Genomic DNA, 19,554 nt, shown 5'->3' on the forward strand with positions numbered 1-19,554 from the left:
ATCCGTATGTACTAAATTGTCCTTGGTACCTATGGATGTTGGCTCTGGACTAGTCAGTGGCTTGTGCTGCTCAGGGACATGGAGGTGCAAAAGGAAATAACACAGTCCCTTGTGCCTCTGCAGCAACGGTAAAGGAAAAACAACACAAAGATGTGAGAGATGACACCAACCTTTGTGGTGTGTCATCCAGAGGGACCTAGAGAGGCTCCAGCAGTGGGCTTAGGTGGTTCAACAAATCCAAGCGTAAGGCCTTGGGTGATGGCAACCACCACTACCAGTACAAGCTGGGGAACAGAAGGATAGAACACAGCCCTGCCAAAAAAGGATGTGAAAGTACTGGTGGATGGTAAACTGGACATGATCCAGCAATGTGCCTTCGTAGCCCAGAAAGCCAACCATATCTCCTGGGCTGCATCAAAAGAAGTGTGGCCAGTAGGGTAAGGGAGATCTTGCCACTCTACTCTGCACTGGTGAGACCTCATCTGGAGTACTGCATCCAGATGTGGAGTCCTCAATACAGGAGAGACGTGAACCTGATGGAGTGCCTTCAGAGCAAGGCCAGAAAAACGATCCAAGAAACGGAACACCTCTTCTACTAGAACAGGGTGAGAAAGCTGCAGCTGTTCAACCTGGAGAAGAGAAAGTTCTAGGGAAACATCATAGCAGATTTTCAGTATCTAAAGAGGAAATTATAAAGAAGAAGGGGACAGAGTCTTTAGTAGTGTCTGTTGTGATAGGACTAGGGGAAATGGTTTTAAACTAAAAGAGGAGAGATTTAGATTGTACATAAGGAAGACTTTTTTTATGATAAGGATGATGAGGCACTGGAACAGGTTGCCAGAGAGGTAGAGGGAGCCCTCTCCTTGAAGACATTCAAGGTCAAGCTGGAGGAGGCTCTAAGCAACCTGACCTAGCTGCATATGTACCTGTTCATTGCAGAGGAGTTGGTCTAGATGACTTTTAAAGGTCTTTTCCAACTCAAATGATTCTGTTTCTGTGATTCTATAAATGGCATTTCCACTGCTGTTTGCAGTATCTGCAGCCAGGCTTGGCCTTCATGTGCACCAGCTGGTGACAAAACTGGTGGGACATGAAGCGTATTCCCTGGTCATTGCCAAGATAGCCCCAGGAAAAGCCCTTTCTGAGGGCTAACTCTTTAAGTGCCACTGGGAGCAATACTCAACCTGGTCTGTAACCTCTCTGCAGGTTTGAGCAGAAGCTGTCCAGTCCTGTCCTCTGCGTCTCAGGCTACGTCTAGCTCTGTGCAAGAGCTTAACTGTGATTCTACATCAAATGAGGATGTCAACAGACTGCAGCAACTCTCATAGAGCTCCAGTGAATCTGGCTCAATTAAAATCTCTAAGTCCTCCAGCTTACTGACAGATGAACATCCAAAAGCCAAATGCCTAAGCTGTTCTCACCTCAAGTGACCTGTGGTTAATTAGCAACTTAAGTGGATAGTTTAGCTAAATTCTTTATATGTTTGGGAGGGAGAGTGGTGCAAGATTAGTATTAAATATATTTAATAATAAATATGGCCAGCATTAGATATGAACTGATTTAAACAGATAAATGCAGAGAGTATTTGGGGAAGTTTTATCAGTATTACTCAGTCTCTCGTCTGCTTTTCAGAGGAGCAACTCTCAGGCAGTTTTTGACAAACTTCTTTAGCACAGGCTGTTTCTGTGGAGGTGCAGGCCACTCCTAGTGAGCAGACTGTGGCCTTTAACTGTTTACCCATTGTTTCTCCATACATTCACCTGCCAAGTGATCCACCCTAATTACTCCATCTTGAGAATCACGTGTCCAGAATTAGGCCCAGAGAGAACAGATAAACTGAACACAAATCCTTATACTTATTTAGAGAAAAAAACAACAAGAACAGCAAAAGCTGATATACAAAACACCACATCCAACATCACAACATGAATGCCCTTAACTCATTCATTAACTTCTGAAAGCCTCTACTCTATCATCTACTCGCATAACTAAGGCTTGAATCTCCACAGAGTGAAGATCATGGCATGATTCCCAGGGATCACAATAGGTTTAACATCTAGATAGTCTATGTATCTCTCTAATCTACTCTGTATAAACCAAGTACATTACAAGCATGTGATTGTTAATATATATTTTTTTGCCCTTAGCATCTGCTGTTTATCAGCTTCTGCTTTTAAATAATTTCCTTTACCTCCTTTTCCTTTTTCTGTGTCCCTCAGGATGATTCTGACGCCTGGAACTGAGGAACAGTATAGCAATTGGACTACCTGCCTTCTGTCTCCCAATTTTATTTTAATCATGACACAGTTTTCATACATGGGTTTATAGGGCTTATTTCCCTATAGTGCTTATTTCCCTATTCCAGCATATGTGTGCTGAGGGAAATATTTATTTACTACTTTAACTGTTCCTGATAAGATGGGGGTGATCAGCATTTCAATTAGCTGTGTTCAACCTACTGAATGCTGTAAAATGGAGTAAAGTTTCACGCATCTAGATTCTTCTTAATCAAAGATAAATTTTTCACAGTAGGACTTTCTGTTATCTCCTCAAATATTTAACTAGCCCTGGCATCACTTGTCAAGGTCACTGCATACCAGGTGAGTACGCCATTTTAGGAAATACCCAATAACCTGAATTTGCTTGAAAACTTTTTAAAAATACCCAGAAATCTCAAGCCATTTCTCTTTCCTTCCTCTGCACCTCCCTTCTCCCCAGCACAATTTCAACACTGGCATGAAAAAAAAAAAAATAAAAATAAAAAATCAGAAGAGCTCACCCCTACATTTCATCTGGATAAAATCCAGCTGATGAATGGCTTGCAGTAGGGGTTCACTATCCAGCGTCAGGTCAAACTCAGCAGACACTTTTGGCTCCAAGGCTCCTTTGACCCACTGTTCCTGAGATACCTGGACACGTTTGATTAAAGCATCTGAAATCTGAAAGAGACCATCAAGCTTTTGATGAAACTACGGATGCAGAAGCACATCAGAAGACATGAGAAGTGACAGAACAGCTGTGAGATGCAGCACAAAAGAAACAGGAGTACGACAGCATGAGAGTTGAGATGGGATCCTTAATTCTGAAGGGAGTTCCATTTATGTTATATCCTTTGGTCTCCTCCTTTCAAAAAACATTCTCATCTTAGAGTACAAAAATAAAAACTGCATTTGCGAAGGCCATTAGTATTGTTATAGATCACATCTCTGAATGCCTCGTCACTTCAGAATTCTGTTCTCTGCACTGTATGGCTCTGCTCTCCTGTTCAAACAGCTAGTTGCTTAAAGAGAGGCTGACATGTCAGAGGTTCTCTCCATTTAGCAGAGATGATTTAGTTGAAAGAAATACAAAAATCAAATGGGAAAGAAGGTGTTTATTTCTCACAATAAGGGAGATACGTTGTTGCACAGATTTCCTAAGAACACGATGGACTCACTATCATTACATCAAAAACAGTTTTGTGTTTAAATCTCCGTTCTTGCTCAGCCTATAGTCACTTAGGCCACAAGTCAGAATAAGATGATCACAATGTCCTCTCTAAGTGAGATCTTGTCTCCACACAAATCAATGAACTCAACCTCCTTGAGTTCAGTTATGCCATTTGAGTACCTGCAATCCTTTTGAGTGACATTCCTGTCAATCAAAGAGAGTAAAATTTTTCTGGATAAGTCAGAGTGGGTTTTCCTTTGTTGTAGGAGTTCAGATATCCTTCCTCACTACTGTCACTGGAAGATCCTTCTGTCTGGACTCCTGTACCAGAAAGTCCCAGCCACTCTGTGTGGTAAGGAGGAGCCTTCCTGTAACCCTGGAGTCACTTACAGGGCTGCTGGGTCTCTTGGCTGTGTTTCTATATCCTGTCTGCAGGAGCAGTTGCTCTGAGTAATGCAGTACTTCAGTGTTTGCTGGTTACCTTGAAATTATTGTCAGATAAACCAGAAAAATGAACAGGAAAAAAAAAAAAAGTACATTTTTATATGAAAGGTGAGTGCCAAGAACGAAGACCCGAAGGTTATAGGAAAAGTAAGCTGAGTGGTAAACAAAGCTTCTGAAGTACCTAAGCATGTTTGTTAGACCTAAAGGCTACATTTGTCCTGTAGTATCCAGTTGACAGCCTGCTAAAATGCTGTACAGTCTCTGGGATTAATATACATCACACAGTCTTAACTCTTGTTTGAGACCAGATGTGACAGTAACCATCAATCTGGAGTGCTAATGGGTTTATGTTGGATAATTCTCATTCTGTTTTTCAGGGATACTGTGAGAGGCCTTGCATTCATGCATTCATGTGTGTGGCATGCCCTGTTTGACTGACAGTCACATATCGGCCATTTTCTTTGGAGCCATTTCTTCTTAGGCAATTAATAAGGCAATAAAACTAATATGGCAAAATAATAATTAAGGAAAATAGTTAATAAAATGCGATTAGTTAGGCCAAGTAATTGATTGGATAACAAAGCACGTATTTTTTCTCATCAATTGACCCTTTCATGACTTGCTTCATCTTCTCCCTCGTCTCAGTGACGATAACTATGAAAGACTCATCCTGCTTCCTCCCTGGGACCTGGGTTGCACAGCTCCTGCAAATGAGCCAGAGGGAGTCAGACAGCAAAGAGATACCTGTCAATCTTCCTTGATGTAGGCTTACACGGGGTCCAACCATAAAATCTCTCTCAATATATTTACAGAGACAGACTCCAAGGGAGCTTCTACACATTTAAAAACTCTTCAGACCTTAGCACAAGCTTCCAATAAGTTGTCTGTTGCAGAAAGGATGGAGTAAAACCATAAGGTTTAATGATATTCAAATTGTAACTGGCATGATTTTTGGCCAGGCCTTATAGACGTTATCAGCAGGAATCTGTCTTAGAAGGGGAAGACACTAATTAGCAAAGCTGTATACTTCCATATTTACATGTTAAATCTTTTTATCTTAGATCTTTTTTACCCCAGTTCACCCAAAAGGAAAATACCTGTAAAAACCCAGAGGGATCATTTTCTTTGATAACTTCTAGGCAGTACTCCATAAGCCCTGTTGATTGACGTAGCTTCAGCGTACAGTGGTTTATCTGGTCCCAAACAACCTGGAAAGCAGGCATCAGCACAGTTCTGATAATTGCTTCAGCTTACAGTGAAATGTATAAAATTATTTCAGAAGAGGCAACAAATGGGAGAGCGTGTAAAAGCAGTGCTTAATTTAGCTGCCATATGGCCATTGCCACAACTCCATCAGCTATGCTCGCTTGCTCTGTATTGTAAATACCGATAATTAGTTTGGCAAAATGTTGCGCACAGGGAATCTCAATTTTCAGAGCAGATTAATTGCTCAAAGCTCAGGTTTGCTGGGGGCAGAAGGAGCACATAACATATTTTTGCATTTGCAATGTTCACATTTACAATTGCGCTTTCACTAAATTGAGCTTTTGAAAAATCTTTGCCTTAAAAGACAAATATTACAGAGGATAACTGCAGGTTATACTCTACTATTCTCTTCACAATTCATCATCAACCCTGTTCAGCTTAAGGATGCACTGCTAGAATTAAGAATTTAAAAAGGCATCTTTTTTTTTTTCAGATTTTGGACTTTATTCTGCTGTAAATTAGGCCTAGTAGCATTGTGTTCAGTAGCACAACTCCTCAGTTACCCCAGGATAACAGGAGCAAACAGTGGGATAAGCAATACTGTTAGAATCATCTTCTTATTGTTGGCTCTTGTTAAACATGGAGACTTCCAAACACTGATCTCAGGTTGATTTTATTCGTTGCTTTTCATGTTCAGTTTTTCACTTTTATATCTCCTCCTGTCTTAGATACTATTAATGTTACCCACACTGTAATACTTCAGAATCACTTATACAGTTCCACATTTCAAGAAACGTATCCATTTTTTCACTTCCACTTTGTTCATCCAGTTATAGCTTTCTTTTCCTTCCTTTACAGTGTTTCTTTAATATCTTCTAAGTAGCACATGGGCATCTTGCTTGAATTTTAAAGATTTGAAGAGACACCAAAATCCCCAAGGTTATACCTGAGCAGAAGTGTTTTTTGCCATTGGAAGGATCCACACATGCCTAACGTTAAGTATACAAGCACATTTCTACTAAACCGCTGAACAGAACCTGCTGAAGAACTTCAGGATTGGGTCGTTAGGAATTTGCACTGTGTAAAGGGCTGAGGACTTGACAAAATGCACGGTAATACCAGGTATCAACAGCCACACTGAGCTGAATACTTACAGCTGTTGAGAGCTGCACTTACCTTTAGTTTGTGCTCACGTTCCTTGGTCACTTTTGTGAGCAGTTTGGCCTTTTGTCGCGTTAACGCATCAACCAAGGCATCACACTGAGCAACAAGACAGGCTTCGTAATCCAATCCATTCTCCTAGAAGAAGAGTCATATTCATGAAAGAAAACATGCTTTATAGCTACACTATTGTTTATTCTTACCTGTTCTTTTCCATTCAGAGATATCCTTTCAAGGCTTTCTCATTCCTATTGCCTTTCTGATTTCATTATGCTGTGCCATTAATAGCTGCAAAGTGGGCTTCTATGAAAACCTTGTTTTACTGGCACTTTCCAGACTGCAGATGTAGTACACCATAACATAAAATCAAAACCTACTGCACACTCATACATAAGAGGAATCTGTTCCACTCTGCATAATTAACCCATTGTAGCTCCTTTGAAATCACTAGCTAGTACTCACAGTCTTTTGTTGACACTGTGGTAAAACCCTGCTGGGCAGAGGTCAGCAAGTGTGGTGCACAACTTGTACCCCCTACAAAGCCCGGCTATCACTCAGCCCTCCATCAACTCCTATAGGGTAAATGAGGAACAAACTGTGCTACCACCAACTCACAGTACAGCTGAAGAAATCTGGGTGAATGATACAAAAACAACTTCTGCTTCCAGGTGATAACTTTCCCTGCTTGTGGAATTGGTGCTGCAGCACCCATTTGAAGGAAAGCTCTCCCTCGCTTCATCTGCTGGTGAGGAAATCAGGAAAAAGTTTTCAAGCTCCTATTACCACAAGATGCTCTGCTGTCCTATCAGCTTTACTCCCAGTTCCCAAATCATGGAAAAAAAAAAGAAAAAGAAAAAAAAAAGACTTTAAACATCTGCTTAAGGAGAAGCATGTCAGTGGAAAGCCATCACACATTTCTAATTCATTACTGTTTCTCAACTCTTTTGTTTATGCCGCTCTTTTCTACTCCTTTGCCAGCAAGAAGGGATTGAGGAGAGACACCAGCTAGCTTGGTTACTGTATACAAGTTTATCCTAGACACCTGCTGTTTGTATCTTTCCCTCCTCAGCTTTTATCACACCTGACTCTCTCTTAAGCTTCTTTCTATCAAGCTTCTCTTGATGTGCTGGTTTCGTATGTAGCGTGAGTCTGTACATGGCGGTGGTGCACCATTTTTCTCTTAATTTTCTGTTCACATATTAAACAGGGTGTTTGGCAATATGCCTCTTCCAAGTGAGAAAGGATGAAATTGTTACAGCAGATGGGAAAATGTGAAAATCAGATAATGAGAGCATTAGGGAGGAGCAAGGAAACAAGAGGGGTGATGAGGAACAGGAAGTTTGTAAAAAGAGACTATCAGATGTAGAAGTGACCTCAAAAAGGTGAAGGGAAGGAAGAAGAGCAGAAAGCAACAGCTCTGCAAAACAGGAAAAAGGAAAAAGAGATTATGAATTTGCAATCTGCCCCGGGTAAGACAAAAGCTCTGCTCCTCATAGCTCTGACATTCACAGTGAGAAGATAAAGAGTGCAGATGGCTAAGTGGTCTGGAATGCACTGAAACAAGATAATAAAATGTACGTGTGGCTCACTCCTTTGTGTAAAAATTAATTTATAAGGCATTTTTACTGAGGAGTAAGTGTCTGTATGTATGCGTGAGGCGACCACCAGAAAATACCTATTAGAAATAACCTGCAGATATATAGAGATAACCTGAGATATATGGTTCTGGGTATGAATCTACATGTATAAATGTTTATCTGTCCCCGTGCCAAAATAAAAAACAAAACAAAACAAAACAAAACAAAACAATCCAAGAACTACTCTTTGGCCCAACAGCCAAAAGGTACAGATCAGCTCATGACATTTCTAAAACCCTTCCCCTAAACAAAGTGACTGCACTAAATCTGCCCAATGGGAACAATCCCTGTACCAATTCCTTCACCTGGAAAGAGTGCAATTTCTCATGAGACAAAATGATGCCAAGGAGCTCCACAGGAGCCAGACAGTGTGAGTGACTGTCACCTAGCACCCAGAGTAACACCCTAGTCTTGTTTCACTTGGGCACACATATGCAGCTTTGTGTGCTGCTTTGCACACAATTTGCCAGTGATTTTATTGAAACACATTAAGAGATTTTACATCGTAGTCATAAATAGTCATAATAGACCACCTTTGGGTTTTAAGAGGGGGAAAAAATATTTAATGGAGCTAGGTGAATCAAGGAAAGAGTGGCAACAAGCTATTGCTTTAGATGAGTTATTGCAGCCCAAAAATAGCTGCCAGTATGCACAGAAAGCTGCCAGTATGCTTATAGGTGTCCATCCTTCCTGGACAATGAAAGAAGCCCAGGTGACTAGGCTGGATGAGCTGTTTAACTTTCAGATAGCAAAGGTCAGCTGAGAAAAACCTCAATGTGTTCAAAACACAGCACATCACAGGCACCACCCAGTGTCTTCACATTGGTTTCTTTCAGCTAGATGTGCCCTTTTTTTACCAGGTTCTTCATCTTTCTTTGTTCTCTTCCCCACCATGCTGCAGAAGGCAGACAGGGTGTGTGATTGTACTGCTCTGTGGCAATCTGAGAGCTTTGGCAGCACTTGCAGTACAAATCCATAATTTGCAGTGTTAAGCGACATTTTTGAAATGATTTATTCCTAAACCAAACACAGATTGTTTAAATTCTGCTTTGGCTTTCTGTTAGCAACAGAAATAAGACTTGCTTGTTGATGAAAGAAGAGCACGCATATCGTAGAGCAGACAATGTGACTGCAGATAGGAAGTATCTCCTTCCAGACACCACAAAGCTCAGAGCACAGCAGCACGTCGGCAGCCCCACTCTGCATGGCAAGAAGGGAGTTGAGGACCATATGACCTCCAGCACTGATTAGAGTGCAAATCTGGTTGGAAACAGAACTTGCTTCCTTTGGGGTTTGTGCCCTCAATTACTGCACTCACCGTGAGCCCTGTTCTGACTGTTCAAGCTGCGCAATTGCATGCATGGAAATACTTCTCCTTTAATAAACAATCAAATTGACTTAGCAGCATGTGTTTCTTTCCTCTTTTTTGACTTCCTACAAATCGTCTAATAAACAGGTTGACTGGATTTTATCCAGCAACAAGTACATTTTTAAAAAATGCTAGATGAAAAACGATTAATAAATTCTGAGTGGGTAAAAAGGAAAATTTATCCTAAATGTCCAATTCAAGGAAGAGCCAGCAGGAAGGATGCTGAAAGCATGGCCAAGGGGTTCAATCAAATGCAAATCGACTCAGCTCTGGTGTCCAGTACTGAGTATCAGCCTTCTTGCAATAAACAGCAATCCGGAAGCTAAAACAGGCTCATAGGCATTATTTGATGAGTAATTTTGCCTAGCATGCTTATATCCAAGAAAGGTTAGATGATTCCAGGAAATAGAAGAACAGTGAAGGAAACAAAGCCATCAGATAAATTATTCACTCAGTTCTATTGATTACATATCATCAAAACAGCCAACATTCTACGGTTACCTGTATCTGCTGCAATAAATTTTTCAGCTGAACCAAAAATTCTTTAGCTTCCTTTGCTTTATCTGAAACACCATTTAAAGCCTGAGACAGTTGTGCCTGCAAGAGAAAAAAAAAAAAACAAACAACAAAACAATAAAAGGAAAAATTGGAGATAAAATGTAAATATGTTTCTTACTAATCCTTGCTTTTAACAAGTAACAATGAGCTAAAAGGCTTACTTGCTGTCACACATATTCTTATACATGCAGGCTGCTTGTGCTAGAAGAGAAGAGTTAAGATTTTAATTGTAGTAAGATTTAATAAAGGAGAAATATGCATGTGGGGGCAGTTAAGTATTGTGTCTGCACATTCTCCGTTATTGCAGTGATTCTGTAAGTCAAAATACTTTTTACAAGACTACTACCCACATATATAAGGAAATAATAGTCTTACACAGATACATCTGTCGTGCTGTGAAATTCTCAAGTGCTTTCCAAAATAGTGCTTCTCTTCATCAAAGCCTGAAATCTTTATAAGCATAGTACATTCTACTAAACCTATGACTGTAGAGACAAATCTGCATTTTTAGACTTCACTGTTATGTCCTTTTAGGGCTTCAATTTTCCGTGCTCCAATCCAACAAATGGGTGAGTATTTCTGGAATAGCTAAAACAACCTCTTCCCCTTGCTCTTGGCAGGTGAGGGACAAGGAGTTCATTTGTTGTAAGCCCATACTGAAGACCCAGCTTCCTGTTGCTTAGCTTGCAACTGAGATCTTTACAGTGAACAAGCAGCTTCTTGAAGGACTTACAGGGTCTGGAGAAAGGGGGAGGAACCTGAAGGTGCAGTCCTTGCACAGTTTCTTTGACTGAGACTACAGAAACCATGCTTTTCCATCCGTCAGCCCGTGGCCAGTCCAAATCCAGCATTAGGTATCTGCCAGCATAACGTGGAGGGATGGGATGGACCCCAATCTGAGTGACATTGGTGATGTTTTTTGCTGTCATGCTCAACCTTTCTCACAGGGCATGCACCTAATGCTGGGCTGTGGGATCCTATGCCAAGTCCTACTGGTTAGATTCTCTTTTCATGGGTCTGCTTCTTTGCCACAATGGCTATTTATCAAACTGCCAATGCCCAAGTATTATCCTCATCAAACAGACATTCAACTGACATAAAGAAACAGAAAATGAAGCCTCCTTGCTAAAGTCAGGTTTCCAAAAGGTTGCAGTCTCTTGACTCCATAGGAGTAGAGGGTGCTTGGAGACGGAACTTTGTGCATAGGAAGGCATAAAAGCTATGAGAATTTCTTACAGGAGACCCAACTGTAATCCACAAGTCACCACTCATTCCCTGCTTCCACCTTTTTCCTGAAGGAGAGTAAATTGTTCCACTTCTGAAAAGGGCACAGATCAATTCCTCATGCATGCAAAGTTTGGGGCTTATCTCCCACCCGAATGCCCTTAGACAGTCTCTCCTTGGACTCACTTGGGTGCTCAGGGCAAAAAGGAGCAGGACCAGCACCTCCTTGTGTGCACTGTGTGCCCCAGCTCTGAGGTCACAACCCTACAGTGACGTGTGGGCAGGGGGCACCAGCACACCCTTAGTGGAAGCAGAACTGATTTATAAAGAATGAAGTCGTATTTGTATTTTTTTCCCTTCATATTCACACAGACCTTCCTCTTTATGCCCACTAGTAGGCATTCCATTAGTGCTATATTTGAAAATGAAATATGCTTTACTACAACTAATTTGTAACAAATGTAGTGGGGAGTACAACAATCACAGTGCTAGATGCTTGAACATTTAATAGTCTCTTGCACAAACTTCTGCTACATCATAAAACTGTAAAGCAATTCTGTTTGCTATGAAAGCTATCTGAGGCCACAAAAACAAACAATAATTCCTTAAAAGGGTCCTGTTCTCCTCCAGCACAACTGATCAGGACTTGGATCTTCTTTCTCTGGGTTGATGTGTTTTCCATAGTTTAAAGCCCACTCTTGCTGACTGCACTTCCCATTCCACCCACAAGGACTTTGGTTTGTCCAGTTGACGTATGACAAGGTGGAGGTTGCATGTGACGAAGTAGTGGAGATGCAGAAGAAAAAAAGAGGGCACGTAAGCACCATGTGCTCTGTTAGTGACTGGCCCAACAAAAACATACCAGTGTTTCAAGGATTGGTCCCAACAAAAGTAAAGCTTACACTTCTCCCACATCAGCCCTTACTCTCAAATCGAGGTGCATTTCACCAGAAATGAAGAGCCAAAAGTTACAGATGGTCATCAGGTAAAAATCCAAAATCACACCAATGAATTTTAACCAACATGCACTACTATCAACTGGTGCAGTAATGTCCGGCTCCTGGCATTCTACCATTCCAAGAGATTAGAATAGAAACTTGACAACATCATTGATCAGATGACTCTTAAGTGAATTTCTGTGCTCATTAAAAACTGTGGTTGCATTAATACGACGGCAGTGTGGAACCAGGGAGAAGATCAGATCTCTATTTATGAAACCCACTTAGAGGTAATAGCCCTGTTTTTCTAAGCATTTGTAAAAGATACCTTACAAAGCAGTGAAATCTAGTCATGCACTTCCCATTAAAACCAAACAGAACTACATGACTAAGCCCTCAATAAACCAACCAAACCATAAAAAATGCCCTGCACACTCAGAGTGATCTCGCATGCTGCTGAATATTCACTTGAAGCCAAACTGAAATGTTACGAGCTCCACTGACTACAACAATTAATGACTCCTGACAAGCAGTATTCTACCTACAGTTATCTTTACTTCAGTACTAGTTTTTCAAGAAAAAAAGCAAAGATTCTGGAGGTGGACACAAGGTTCCTGCTTCTATCAAAGACAGGAACAGAGAGATAATGAGGGTGAGTAATTAGATCCAGATAGGCACAGAAGACTGATGCTTCCTTTGATTTTAGAAAATGAACCAGATAATGCCAATGCCCTCTTTCAACCGAGCAGTTCATGCTCATTTAACTTGTTTTCCCTCCATCTCTCTTCAGCAGCAGATTAGCTATTGATTAGACAAGCTTATCCTGGTGCTGCAAGCTGAAAGAGCCCTCGTGTTTTTGGGAACACAACTCCTTCCTACCAGCAAATCAAAGCAGGCATGCAGACTCCAACACTTGCCTTCAGCTGCCTGCCTGCCTTTCACACACCTGTCCAGGTGAAGTTTGTTTTGGCATTTCTGTACATATAAAACCAGTGTGCAGATTGTGAAAAGTATGCACCATCTGTTTTCACATCCATAGGTCAAAAGGCCTACAAACTTATATCCCTTCTTTCTGTGAAGACCTAAACCAACTTCTCTGGCAGTAGATTTGCAAAGTTTTACTTAATAACCAAAAGTTGTTGGTCCAGATAGGCAAGTAGTGTAATCGAGTGTAACAAAGACTATCTATGTCAGTAGATTTACAGCTGATTTATGCAGTTGTGGCCCTGTTTATATTTTCCACCATTTCTTATTTTACTGAAAAACTTACGTATAGCAGGGCAATGGGCAAACCTGTACCATTAACAAAGGCCAAAAATTCTTGCACAGCCATCAAGCCATTGGCACAGCTGGGAGTAAATGCCCTTCTCACTGTATGGTCTGAGACATCACACCAAAAAGTCTGTAGTTTTCTACTGTGTGTAGTTTTCTTCCCTGTGTACGACTCAAGCAAAGGGGAAGTCAAACAATTTGAAGAGAAGGACAATGCACAAATGGAATGAAAATGGATCCTGAAGGAGAAGATGGGCAGTGATACTTGAAAAACAATTCTAGGGCCAGAAGAACGAAAATTGTTAGTTTTTAATTTTCTGTTGTGGGATGGAACTGTGAGCTGTGAGAGGAGGGGGCATGGCAGTGGAACTCTTTACAGGGGAAGAATGCTGCCCCTTCCCTTAGGATAAGATAAGCAGGTGCTTATTACCTGGTGGGGAACAGGTGCTGACCTGCCTCCTGAGCAGGCTCATGGAGAATCCCTTCTACCTGCTGCTCTACCACCTCTGCCAGGCTATCTGGGGAGAACACACACAGCTTGAATTCCATTTGGCTTACCGCACGCAGTAATACTTCAGTATGAGTAACTTATGGCTTGGCCAAAGTCACTTCAGGTAATAAACCAGTAGAAATTGCTGTGAGAACTATTACTTAGCGTAAGTATCTAATTCCAGAGCAATTTATCCAAATGAATGTGAGCTGATGATTTAGGCTATTTGTCTATGATTCCACTACGTTTATTTTCTGCCAAGTATATTGTTCTAGGAAAAGTAGTAGCTACAAGAGCTCAATGTCAGAGTCCCCAAATCAGTTAATTCTGAAGCTTATTTAAGCTTCCACTAGATCTTCCACCATGAGTCTATAAATCAAGAGGAATCACATTTTGTGATAACGTACTTCCAGAAAAAAAAAAAATGTGGACAAACCAACAAGCTCTTGTTCATTTTTTCAACAACAGGAAAACAGGAAAATGACTGTCAGCACACACTGACTACACCAAAGTTTATCACACTGTTCAGAAAGGCTTCAACCAATCTTAACTCAAAGTAAACTGTAACACAACACAAGCTAGTCTCTCACAGCACAGAGAACATTAACCATGTTTCAACAGTGAGCTCAGTCACAGCTCGTTTGAGTAATTCTGTACAGACCTAGATCCTGCTGTTAGCAGAAGTAGTGATGATCTGTTCCTTCTGCACTAAGAGAACAACTCCCCTACAGTCACATTAGGGAGGAGCTGGCAGAGCCTTTGGCAAAGAGCATGCAAACTCTGGCATGCATACTGAAGGACTCTCAGATCCACAAACTATCATGCTCACTCCAAGCCTCTTTTGGGAATTCTTAAAATCAAAAGTCAAAATTTTCTCTTACTAGAAGTCTTAGGCTTGTGCTCTCCCACTCTATGGCTGGAGAACAAAGAGACCATTCTTGCCTTTGTCCCCACCCATGGTTCTCCCTGGATAAGAGAATTTCTCTGGGTTTCCTATGGTGCTAACTGCAGGAGAGGAAGGGAATCCTGTGGCCAGCAAAGCTAGCAAAGTGTTCTTTACATGACCTGTGGGAAAAGCCTTTTCCCTCTATCTGGAAGCTCCGAAGTACCACTGTCAGCACTGAAGATGTATATTCCCCTCTGTATGTGCATCTGTCGTAACAAATCATTTTAGAGGGTCCATCATTCTTAATAAGAATGAGCTAACATCACATACTTCTTAAGCTGTTATGGTCACATTTTGCTCTTTATTCAAATGGCTGCAAAGACTCCCGCATGGTAGGCATTGCCACATGATCCAGCAGATCTACAAAAACTGCTGCCTGTGCTGTGCAGTGGCTGCCTCTGACATGCCCCCAGGGGCCTCCAGAACTACAGAGCACCAGGGAAGGGAAGAGCAAGCCAGAGTGCAATGCAGTGGGAATCTGGTAAAGCTGCACCTGTCCCCAGAGCCCACTCTATTGTTGTCTATTCATGTCATGAAGGTCCCTCCAACCATCCCTTCTGGCCTCTTTGGTGAAGGTTCTTCACCAAAGGGCAGTGGGCATGGAATGGGCTGCCCAAGGCAATGGTCACAGACCCAAGCACTGGTGTTCAAGGAGTGTTTGGACAACGCTCACAGATACAGGGTTTGGATTTTGGGTGGTGCTGTGTGGAGCCAGAAGCTGGGCTCAGTGATCCTGGTGGGTCCCTGCCAGCTCAGGATGCTCTGTGTTTCTATGATGCTTTGAGAACTGAGGAGAGGTGAAGATCTTTCTGAGGCACAGAAGACAAAACAACATCTCTTGACAGCTCCTGTCATGCCTTCCGCCTAAAAACTTTGGGTGGCTGAGGGTTACTCTCCCTCATTGACAGGTGGATAAGAAGTCATGGTGAAAAACATCTGTGGCAGCTCCTGTTGAGGTGAAAGGGGTGTGAGAAATGAAAGAAAGGCCACCCCTCCTCCTCCTGCTGCCCACAGGCCTGCATGGGATGGTCCAGAGCACAGCAAGGCTGGCTAAAGCCAGATGCCCGTCCAGGCCTGGTTCAGCCTGGCCAAGGTAAGGGAAGGCAGCAGCAGGAGGAGTTTGTGCAACACCACAAGACTCTGAGCAGAGACTGTGGATTGGAGAGGGCATTGAAGAGCAAAGAGTGCCGTGCAAGGAAGAAAACACCCGGGATGCTGATGGACACAGAAGTTCTGAACTGACAGTGGGGAGACAAAGTCCTGCTGGCCCCCCAGCTCCTCCTTGCCATTGGCACGTGCTTCGTGCTTACCTTGTGCTGCTTCCACACGGCGCCCAGGGCCTTGACCTCGTGCTTGCCGTGCCTGCCGTCCTCCAGGCACTGGTAACACACGGGGCTGCGGCAGCTCACGCAGTACATGCTGTAGTTCTCCAAGTCGTGCTCGGCGCACGTCGGCAGCTTACGCCCGCCGCCCGCCCCCTTCCCGCCGCCGTCCCCCCCTCCGGGTGGGCCCGGGGCCCCGGGCGGCGGTACCAGACGATGCTTGGCGAAGGGTCCGCGGGCAGGGTGACAGCGGAGCTGGCAGGCGGCGCAGTACAGCACGTCGCACTGCTCGCACAGCACGGCCGCCGGCTCGGGAGGGCTGCGGTCGCACAGCTGGCACTTGGCGGCGGCGGCGGCGGCGCGGCCCTGCTGGTAGCGCTGCACGATGGCCTCCAGCAGCCGGTTGCGCTGGAAGCCGCGGAGGCCGCGCTGGTCCAGGGAGGCGCTCCGGTGGCACTGCGGGCAGGTGAGGGACGAGCCGGCGGGGCCGGCGCCCCTCTGAGACGCCGTCGCCCCGGGGGGTGCGGGCACCAGCGGCAGCACCCGCACGCCATTGGGGGACTTCAGGCTGGGAGTGTAGGAGCCGTAGCCGCTGTCAGTTTCGCTGTGCAAGCTCAGCTTGTCCGCGTGGTCTACGCCGCCGCCCGCCGCGCACTCCGAGTCCAGCGAGGCGGCCGGCCCCGGCCCCAAGCTCGGCCCCGGCGCGGCCGCGACGGCCGCGGGCGGCGCGGAGCCCCGCGGTTGGAGCAGGGCAGGCAGGTGCTGCTCGTTCTCCGGGGTCTGCACGGCGATGGTGCGGGCACAGGGCAGGCAGACATTGTGCGAGCAGGGCAGGATGATGGGCTCGCGGAAGAGCGAGCCGCACACCGGACACTTCAGCTCCTCTTCCATGGCCGCGGTTTCGCGTGCGCGGGCTCGGGCTCAGGCGGGCGGCGCGGGATCGTGGCCGCCGGGCGCCTCCATCCCCCGCGGCTCCTGCGGGAGGTTCAGCACCCGGCGGGCGCGGACAGCTCCGGGCCGCCGCGGGGCCGGCGGGGTGCGGGCGCTGTCCGGGAGCCGGCGGTGCCCGGGGCGAGGGGAAGCTCCGGCCCCGCTTCCCCGCTCGGGCGGGCAGGTGGAGCGCTGGGCAGGGTGCGTGGTCGTGCCGGGAGTAGTGATATATGGGCACGGGAGGCGGGGGCAGCAGGAGGAAGGGGCGGAGGGAGCCCTCTCCAGCAAATGAGGGATCGCTCGCCCTACGGCTGAGGACAGCAAAAACATTTTTTAAAGGATCTCTCTACGGCGATGTCTTTATACGTTCAAGTAAACCCATTGTTTAGGCAACGGGATGAACGCAGGCGGGGTTCCGCTATCCGTAGGGGCCTTTTCTCCCCGCCCCAAGGAAAGCAGAAAGGAGGAATCTCCCACTAATGAACCAAGCATGTTTATCTTTCGCCTGTGCCTTACCCTACTTGAGCGTGACAAGGACGCACAAAACGTCAGGCACTGAAAGAGGGAAGAATGGAAGAGAGTTAAAGGGAATCCCGGCATGGAATTCTCTGGCTACACGGGGCAAAGGGGTAAGCAGCAGGGAGACGTGCGGCATCACCTCTGTCGTCACTGTATAAACACAACAGAAACTGCTGGAAAAATAAATGGGGGATGACAGCTGAAAGTTTGAAAACTGAGGACAGTTATTTTCAGGAGCAAGCAACCAGCAGTGGGAAATCCCCCATCTGTTTTGTTTACCCTACATAGGAAGAGCGTGGATGTAACAGTGGTTTATTTTCATAGTGAAGAGATTATACAAGTTATTTCACTGCTTTCTTTTTTTTTTTTTTCTGTTCATGTATCTCATTTAAATGCCACGTCTGTTTTAACTTCAGCTTCATAAGCAGATTTTTTTCTTTTACTTCTAAATACAAGCTTGTTGTGTTTGAAGATGCAGTCCTAACTCATGTCAGATGGAAAAATAAACATTTTTAAAAATCACCCCTCTTCATAACACTTCTTAGCCCACGATGTGCATTTTGTGACACTGGGTAGGAAAGGGTCTTCTAGTTTCAGGTTTGTTTTTGCAAGGTTATTAAACTGTTGATGCATAGAAAAGGAGGGATGGGGACAGAGAGCATGAATATATTAAAGCTTCCATTTTGTTTTCATTGTTTCCTCTCTGCAATTCTCCTACTTGCAACTTGCCTAGACATCCTCATGACAAGCTAAAGGAAAAGAAAGTCCCAAATGGGTTAAAGCTTTGTGTTCCTTAGCGTAGGGTCAAGAGAGGCAGGTTTGTCCCCTGGCACATAAAAATCAAAAGCAATGACCCACATAAAACCGCCTGTCTGCTGCCCAGGAATCTTTTTATTTCATGTGACCTCTGTGCCAAGACTCAAAACTGAGAGAAGGTCTGTGTTTGGGCTGCCTCCACCTGGAAGCCTCGGCAGTACAAGAAAGGTTATGAAATACTATTTATTTCAAAAATACCATATGCTACTGTATCTCAAGAAAAAACTGTGGGTGAAGTGCTGTCACCTTTGTAACCTCTATTCTCTACTTTATCATCTGTCAGCAGTGGGAGTGATATATAATAAAGATTTCTTGCGTATGTACAGGTGAATGCAAATCATAGTGTGCAAGTATATGTTGGAAGCCATAATCCTAAGGTAATTAGGAAGGCATTATAAGCTTTTTTCCTTTGGATTTTTGCTTCATTTTTACCAATCTTGTGCCACTGATCATAAGCACACATTGGTAATAGCAGATCTGAGACATATAAACAGAGCTGGATATATCAGACAGGAAGGGATGAAAATGAATAGGTACGAACACCAGACCTTAAGAGTACACATTTACAGCGGCTTTTTAGCTATGGCTGACAAGTTCTGGAGTTGAAACCCAGCGAATTTTGGATTTCCATCTCAAACATTACAGTTTGCACTACAATGTAGTACTGTTTTCCCTTATCTACAGAGGGAAATGGCAAGAAGTACAGCATCTTTGAAGTGCCGTTATGATCAGCCAAACTGAGCTTTTCTCCTCCTCTCTAAAAGCTTGATGTGTTCTAAGAGCGCATGTCCGTAACTTATGATCTTTGCAACAGAGACAAAAATTTTACCTGGCTTTCTCTGTCCTGTGTTGTGACTTCTATGACATTCAAGATCTTTTTTCACCTACTTCATAAACTTGCTATAAACTTTTACACCCAAGAGAGATTTGGCTTTGAGAGAAAGAAGAGCTGCCCAGTGCGGTCCAGTGCACTACTGTCAAATCTCTTTCTCCGGAGGCCAGAACAGAAACTGAGGTAAGCACTGAAGTTTGGCACCAAGCTTGAGTGCTCTCTACAGACCCCACTGGTTCATTTGGGGTCACCCTTCATTTTGCTGAGAAACAGATCCTACTGAGGAGGCCCCACTGATGACGAAGGAGTTACTCCTAAAGCTCTGTTCAGCCTGATAGAATCGGGCCTTTATCATGTTTTGTAACCAAGCCATTCTTATAGTGGCTATGAACCCGATGATTTTTCCTCTTTTCATGTTCAAATGAGTCTTTAATCTCTTGGAGCTGTAACTGTATAGGATA

The 19,554-nt window shown here is 44.0% G+C and overlaps 1 protein-coding gene across 8 annotated transcripts in view; it reads right to left on the reverse strand.

Annotated features, from left to right (window-relative positions):
- Positions 1 to 16,887, reverse strand: part of TRIM67 (tripartite motif containing 67) — a 31,554-nt gene extending 14,667 nt beyond the window's left edge. For 6 of the 8 annotated variants that reach the window (XM_042887319.1, XM_042887283.1, XM_042887301.1 and 3 more), the window contains exons 1-6: positions 16,762 to 16,887; positions 15,985 to 16,665; positions 9,748 to 9,843; positions 6,256 to 6,378; positions 4,971 to 5,081; positions 2,786 to 2,939 (exon numbers count right to left, since the gene is read on the reverse strand). In XM_042887319.1, the coding sequence (XP_042743253.1) occupies positions 2,786 to 2,939; positions 4,971 to 5,081; positions 6,256 to 6,378; positions 9,748 to 9,843; positions 15,985 to 16,665; positions 16,762 to 16,887 (1,291 nt within the window). Of the gene's footprint in view, positions 1 to 2,779; positions 2,940 to 4,970; positions 5,082 to 6,255; positions 6,379 to 9,747; positions 9,844 to 15,984 lie in introns of all 8 variants that reach the window. The other 2 variants (XM_042887260.1, XM_042887311.1) reach the window with 2 other exon arrangements.
- Positions 16,888 to 19,554: the final 2,667 nt, after the last annotated feature.

This window comes from Lagopus leucura, unplaced genomic scaffold, assembly GCF_019238085.1.
Source record: "Lagopus leucura isolate 7727_CA_CO unplaced genomic scaffold, USGS_WTPT01 Super-Scaffold_73, whole genome shotgun sequence".
NCBI lineage: Eukaryota > Metazoa > Chordata > Aves > Galliformes > Phasianidae > Lagopus > Lagopus leucura.